The sequence below is a fragment of the Gekko japonicus genome, unplaced genomic scaffold (genome assembly GCF_001447785.1).
Source record: "Gekko japonicus isolate JY-2015 unplaced genomic scaffold, Gekko_japonicus_V1.1 scaffold742, whole genome shotgun sequence".
Taxonomy (NCBI): Eukaryota; Metazoa; Chordata; class Lepidosauria; order Squamata; family Gekkonidae; genus Gekko; species Gekko japonicus.
In genome coordinates, this window is record NW_015175992.1 from 410,662 (window position 1) to 418,173 (window position 7,512).

Consider the following 7,512-nt stretch of genomic DNA (forward strand, 5'->3'; position numbering starts at 1 on the left):
ATTGTATAAAGGATGTTTGTGTGCTATTTTATAAAGTTATTTTAATTTGCAATACCTGTGAATTTGCAATACCTGTGAAGTGTGCTCCATCTTTAGCATTCTTGGGCACAAGGCACAGTTCCATATCGTCCAGTTCATTCTGTTGTTTTAATCCAAGCCACTTTTTAATGTCTGGTCCACCCTTTCGAATGCTGCCCAAGGTTGTACTCGGCATTTCCAGAGCAAGAATGATATCTACCGATACATGTGAGGGTGGCTCTCCAATTCGAAGAGTAACTGCTGGGCTTCCAGGTTTTTTCCTCTCCACAGTAACTTTCATTCCTATTAGCAGCCATTAAAAAAGTTTTAAATATTTCCATTTCAGGCTACTGCTTCACCAAATTTCAGCAAAATAGATGAAACCAATACAAAAAGTCGAGCAAGAGGTTAACTTAGAAGTAAAAGTTTACACTTTTGATACAAGGAGTGGCTTGTGGGACATATTCAGCTGGCATTGTTGAGCTGCAAATAAATTAAGTACATTAACAGCTCTGTCATTGCTGCTTTTCCATTGGAGGAGAAATCTACTGTTATATTTTAGCTACAGAATTTTAAGTGAAGTCCATTGGAAGCACTGTGTACAAGCAACTCAGATTTTAAGCATAGATTGTTCATAGGATGATTTGAGAGTAGGCATAACTTTCAGGAGTCCATAGGACAGTTCACATATACAAGCCAGAGACTTATTTTCATTCTTGCATACAGGGTGGTAAAGAAAAACTCCTGTGGAAGACAACCTCTACACATGCTGTAGCAGTATATGTTTCAGTTCTTTTTTCCCCTTTTTTTTTATAAAACTCTCCTAAAAAGGAGAGAATGTTATTGCTTTTAAAATTTTCAGAAAAAGGGAGGGGTATATAGCGGGATTAAGAATAGTGGTGAGTGATGATTGAATTAGTATATTAATCTTTTGTCAGTAATATTACATTCTGTGGCTTCTTCTGCATTTGACCGATCTTCTTTCTTCTTTACCTGTCAAAAATAAAGGTGTTAACATATTAGTAATGTCCTTTCGGGTTATTATTAGTATTGTCCTTTAACGCACTTTCTGAAAAGTTTTTCAGGTGTTGGGGTGTTTTCCTTTTTTATCTCTCAAATTATAGGGTACTCCTCCTACAGCTCCTCCTTCTTCCAGTTTCTTGTCCCCTTCCTCCGAGCCTCTGTCCTCCTCACTGCTGAATACCTTCCATGTAGCAAGTTCTGCTTCTTCCTCTGAACTGGCGTGCCTCTTCAAAAAGTCTTGGGCTTTGAAAATGGAGTCTATCTTTTCTCTCTTGTCTTTAAATTTAAAGACAAGTCCTTCTGGAATCAACCATCTGTAGTTAATTTGATGATTTTGCAAGAATGTAGTCAGTCCTTTATAAGATTTCCACTTCTTGCGAATTTCAAATGGTACATCTTTTAAAATCCTTATATTCTGTTCTCCAATCTTCAAGGGCTTTGCTGATGTCGCTTTTAAAATTTGATCTCTGATGCGTTGTTTGGTAAATTTGACAACCACTTCAGCTGGCAGATTATTTTTCTTTGTAAAATTGGAGTAGGCTCTGTAGGCCAAATCCATCTCTTCGCTTAACTTATCCGCTTCACTGCCCATCAGTGGTGCCAAAGCATTTGCCAATATGCTTCTGAGATCTTCCTTCTCAACCTCCTGGATACCTTGAAATTGGAGAGTTAAATTTGATTTTTCCATCTGTAACATCAGTAACTTGTTTTCTTGTATTTCTTGGTTTTTTTTTCCATTTTATTAATCTTGATTTTTTGTGTATCTTTCGTTGATACCAGACATTTCTTTGCAATCACCTCCATCTTCTTAGCTGTATCTGTCAATTGTGCCTGTTGATTGCTGAGGACACTTTCTATGCTAGATAACATTTGGCTGATTTTCTGCATTTGATCCAGCAGGGGGCGAAGCATCTCCTTTTCATGTTGAGTGACAGCCGGCTCTGAAAGGCGGGGGCTAGGACCGGAAGTTCCCGCCTGCTTCTTCGCCTGCTTCTCCTTCTCCTTCTTTAGCCCCGACATCTTAACTTTTTTGTTTACTTTTTAAAAGTTCATGCCGCGCGGCTTAGGGATAAATCCCTCTTCGTTGTTTTAAAAGATTTCCCAAAAGGTAACTTTTCTATTCCAAATTTTCACTCCCCCCCCTTCTCGTCATTAACACAGTCTCATTCTGTCAGGGGGGGCTATCCACCCTCCTCCCATGCGCTTATCCGGGGGGGGAGAGAACCGCTTAGATTTTCTGATCGTCAACTCACAGTTTGTAGCCAATTTTGTCTTTTATAATTGCCTTATCGCTCCATCACTCCGAAAAGACTGGTGGTGTTGCTGAGTCCCGTCAGGGCACAACGCGGCGGGGCCTTTGGGGCATGGGGAAAGCCTCAATTTCCCAACCGTCAGGTCAACAAAGAGGCAGCTCCCTGGTGCGCCCCCTGGTCCGGAGCCTTTACACTAAGGCTCCTAGGGTCTCCACTTGTGCGGAGTCCCCCCCAACCGTGTGTGGGCATATCGCCTCCGGGAGCGGCATTCGCTTTGCCGTAACCGGAAGTCCTATGTTTCAGTTCTAATGGTCACAGCCCGCCCAGCCATTTCATTTTAGTAATACATGACTTCTATTTGAGAAGTGGCTTTCAAGGCATATTCCATCGACCATTAGCCAGGAACTAATCGAACATTAGCCAGGAACTGGCTGTCACCCCACCCTTGGCTACAGGTGGGGCAAAAGCAGTGTGCATGCATTAGAGGTGGAGTGACCTCCTTCTTGGTCAGTTCTCTTCTAGCAGCTGCTATTGGAATATTCTCTTAAAACTGTTCTTACCACATCTTACAGAACAAAAAATTATAGCAAGAGTCAACAAGTGTGTCTAGTGCTATGCATTGTTTAAGACTGTACCTTAAAACCCTCTGAGTAAATAATTTGTTTACAGTCTAACCAAAAAAAAATGTAGTTCTTTTAAACAGTTGTGTGCTTAATTTGCAATATGATTCTAAACCTGGCCCTACAAGGTGTATTAAAAAGTTTACATAATTGAGCCAAGGACAGAAAGGAAGAAATGAAAAATCCCAAAAAACATTTTAAATGAGGTTTTATTACACCCTGCACACACACAAAATGAATGTTGGGTGATATCTTACAAGAATATGGTTGACATCGTGGGGTGAGAGAAAGGCTTGGGAAAGAAAAAGCAGTAATCATGGAGTGGATGGGATTTCCTTCCCTCACAATTTCATGGATCCTCCACTTGTAAAAATATAGACATTACATCAACAGAAAATGTCATACCAATTATTATTTAATCTTGAAGGGAAAAGATAGAATATCATGATTATCAAATTCACTTTGATCTTACTGAAACAGGTGGACTTTTGTTGTAGAACAATGTGAGATGCTACTTTTAAAAAATCATGACCAGTTAGTGTTCTAAACCAACAAGTGAGCTGTAGCATGCCATAGAAGTCTTTTTTTAAGGCTAAATGTTCAGAAAACTAAAGAGAAGGAGAGAAATTTGTGTCCAAACTGGCTATTATGCCCACCTTTGCTTTGGTGCAGACTTTTCTGTTGTGGAAGGACCGTGAATACTAAGCCCCATGTTTGCTTTCAAGCTGGAAAAGCCTCACCTATATATGCAGCCTACTTTCTACTTAATCAGCAGCAATGAAGGTGGGGAGGGGGGAACACTAATGGTTGCATTAGCTTGAGCAGCAAGGTTTTCTGTGGCTATGTGTTTTCCTTTCTGTGTACAGGAAACCAAGAGAGGCAGTGCTACTGGTTATTTCTGCATTTGGATGTCTTTATAAGCAACATTTTAACAAGCCAGGAACAAACCATGGTTTAAAATTCTAGCTTAATTTTTATGGACAAACAGGAGTTTGTGGTGCAGCCTGCATGAAGGCATTACACTAAACCAATCATGATTTATGAACACATTTTTTTCAATGTCTGACTGCAGCCTAATTCAGATGCTCACATGCTATCCTGAACACTAGTTTTAAAATTTTTGATTGCCCTTGCCTTGCAGTTTCTGTCCTATGGGAGCAACACAGTTACAAAGACGTTACTGTGCACTGGAACATTTGTGATTTTAACTGCGTGCTTAGATTAAAATGAGACTGAAGAATTGACTATGACCAGTATCACTTTTAATCCCCTTTTAATTCTGAATAAATGAATACTTACCATTTATAGTCTTTACTTCATTTATAATAATGCTCCGCAGTTCTGAAAGGAATTTGGAAGCTGAAAGATATTGCTGATCATCCACGAAGTCATTTAGTCGCTGTAATCCAGGGTTCCTTTTCAGTTTTACAAAATAATAAACACCCTTGCAGTCACCACCATTATAGGGCTCCAGCTCAACTCTTACTCCTGGCACTTTAAGCATAATATCAAATTCATCTGGTTTAGTTATCTGTAAGACAAACATGTTATTTTCTCACCCTTCCAAATTAACTAACAAAAGGATGAAAAAAATCTACAACAAAATAATTTTTAAAAACTAGACTGCTGACAAACCATCCTGTAGCTCAGTGGTATTGCATCTACTTGGCATGCAAAAGGTCCCAGGTTCAATCCCTGACATTTCCAGGTAAACGGATCAGGTGGTAGGTGATAGACACCTCCCTAAGACCCCGGAGAGCCACTGCCAGTCTGAGTAGACAGTGCCGACTCTGATGGACCAAGGGGTTGATTCAGTGAAGGCAGCTTCATGTGCTTAAATGTTCGTTTGATTACTTGCTCAGAACCCAGAGGGATCAACTAATGTCTTACCAGTGAGAGCGAATGTTGGTCTGATAGTGAGGGATCTCTCTATATTAATAAGAGATGCACACTAACACTGTCTTTGGATTCCAAGTACTCAGCTATAAGAAAAGAGCACTCCTTCAACTGAGCAGAAAAGGCAGAAAAATATCTAAAAGTGTATGGCACAAGGCTCTCCGGGAGGGGGGGTATAATAAGCCAAAATAATTTCCTCAATGTACATTGTGCTTGTCAGAAGAACACACCCACCCACCCCCTCCCTCCCAAGAAGTATTGCTTGCACACAAAAGCTTATACCAAGAATAAAACGTTGTTGGTCTTGAAGCTGGAATGGGATTCCAACTTTATTTTCTCTCTCCCCTCCCTCCCCAAAAGAAGAGAAGCAGCCCCGGAGAAGGAAGCAGAAGGGGTGTGTGTGAGTGAGAGAGAGAGAAAATGAACTTGTCTTTGTATCTGTTGTGTAGTGGGTTCGACGCATGAAAGATCACAGAGACGGTGTGCTGCAGAGCATGGTTTACTGGACACAACACGAACTAACTTCAACAGGGCAGGCGGCCCACTATATACAGAGGCAAAGGGACAACCCTAGGTCCTATTGGTGGGTTTAAACTTCCTGCCAAAGGTCCTATAGATCCCTGAAGGAAGAGTTCAGGAGCCTAGTCCCTATTCTTGGGACTCCAGCGAGTGCACATATCGCTGCCACCTGGTGGCGGTCAGCGGACATAACACACACACCCCATAGTTCGAACCCTGCATATGTCACATAGTCCTTCAGGTACGTGGGGGACCGACATTCCCTTGTTGACTGCCTTGGGGATGGCACGGGTGACTCATAACTATTTTTCTGTGGTGTCCTCGGGGAAGGTGCTGATATCTCACCCATTTCTGGCAGTGGTTGTGTTTGGGCCTCTTCTGGTGTCCTCGCAGGCACCGGTGCGCTGACCTCTGGAGCGGCTGCTGGGATGGGGGCTGTTTCCCGTTCCTGGGGAAGCTCCCAGTCTGAAACAACATCGGCTGCCCTTTCGGAGACCTGGGCCTCTCTTGCTTCTGGAAGCAGGCGCCACCTCAGCTGGTCCACATGTCTACATAGGACCTGCCCGCAGTCCGTTGAGACTTCATATGACACTGGTCCCGTGGGGCAGATGATCCTGCCGGTGATCCACTCCAGGCCCTTGCCGTAGTTCTGGACGTAGACGGGATCTTCAGAGAAGAATCCCCGTGGCGCCTCCCGCTGCTTGGACAGGGTCCGCGACTCTGAAGCCTGGTCCAGGTGTAGGTGGTCTAAAAGGATCGCGGGCCACTGGCTCATGAGGAGTTCTGCAGGGCTGCGGCCGCTTACCGGGTTGGGGGTAGTCTGTTGTGCCAGGAGGAAGCGGGCCAGGTGGAACTCCCAGTCCCCCTCTGTCAAGTGGCTGAGGGCTATCTTTGCGGTGCGCACCATGTGTTCCGCTTTGGCCATTCGTTGCGGGGGGGAAGGGAGTCGATCTGATGCTGTGGAGGAACTATTGAAATTCCTCTGACGTGAATGCCGTGCCGTTGTCTGAGACAACAGTGTCGGGCAGGCCGTGCGTGGCAAAAATTCGGCGAAGGGCTCGTATGGTCGCCTTGGAGGAGGTGGTGGAAACCGGGCTAATCTCCAGCCACTTCGAGTAGGAGTCCACAGTCACCAGGAATAACAGTCCATGGAAGGGCCCGGCGAAGTCAATATGGAGCCAGGACCAAGGTGTCCATTTGATTCCCATGATTGGGAGGGCGCACTCGGCAGGCTGGGCCAGACTGCCTGGCAGGCCGCACAACGCTTCACCCAGGCCTCTACTGCGCTGTCGATGCCAGGCCACCAGACGTAGCTGCGGGTGATGGCCTTCATTCTCACGATCCCAGGATGTGCCTCGTGCAGGGCCTGGAGAACCTGGTGTCGCAAGGCTTGGGGGACCACGACCCTGTCCCCCCACAGCAGGCAGCCCTTGTGCATAGACAGTTCCTCCCTGCGGATCGTGAAGGCAGTGAATTCTGGCTCCTTCATAGCCACAGGCCACCCCCTTACCACCCAGCCCAGAACCCGGGAGATGATGGGGTCCCAAGCCGAGCTGCAAGCAATGTCCGCTGCCTGGAGAGGGGTGTCAGGGAGACCTTCAATCACGAGGACATGATGTGCGGGGGCTGGATCATCGTCCACCTCGGGCAAAGGATGGCGGCTGGGGCGTCGCCGTGTCCCATGACCTTCCCTGGACGATGCTGCAGGGTATAGTTATAGCCTGAGAGGAAAATGGAGCACCGCAAGACCTTTCGGACTTGCGGCATCCGGCAATCCGCAGCAAAGAGGCAGAGGAGAGGGCGGTGATCGGTGGCGATAGTGAAAGGCCAGCCATAGACAAAATCGTGAAATTTTTTCACTCCGACAACTATTGCCAGCCCCTCACGGTTGATCTGGGCGTAGTTTTGTTCGGCCACAGACAGGGCGCGCAAGCAGTATGCCATGGGCACTTCTCTCCCATCCAGGAGGCGATGTGCCAGCACTGCACCAATGCCGTATGGAGACGCATCGCACGCCAGGACCACTGGTAACGTTTAATTGAAGTGGGCCAGGACAGAATTTGAAATGAGAGTTTTAACCCCCCTGAACGCAATGGCCTGGCGCAGGCCCCACGTCCAGGGAGCCTGCTTATCCAACAGTCTGTGCAGGGGTTCAGCTACCACCGCCTTGTGGGGAAGGAAGG

The 7,512-nt window shown here is 45.7% G+C and overlaps 1 protein-coding gene across 2 annotated transcripts in view; it reads right to left on the reverse strand.

Moving 5' to 3' along the window:
* The window catches only part of MB21D1 (Mab-21 domain containing 1), an 18,558-nt gene that overhangs the window by 5,028 nt on the left and 6,018 nt on the right, over window positions 1–7,512 (reverse strand). The window contains exons 2-3 of one of the 2 annotated variants that reach the window (XM_015426380.1): window positions 4,214–4,445; window positions 73–321 (exon numbers count right to left, since the gene is read on the reverse strand). In XM_015426380.1, the coding sequence (XP_015281866.1) occupies window positions 73–321; window positions 4,214–4,445 (481 nt within the window). The remainder of the gene's footprint in view (window positions 1–72; window positions 322–4,213; window positions 4,446–7,512) is intronic. The other variant, XM_015426381.1, reaches the window with a different exon arrangement.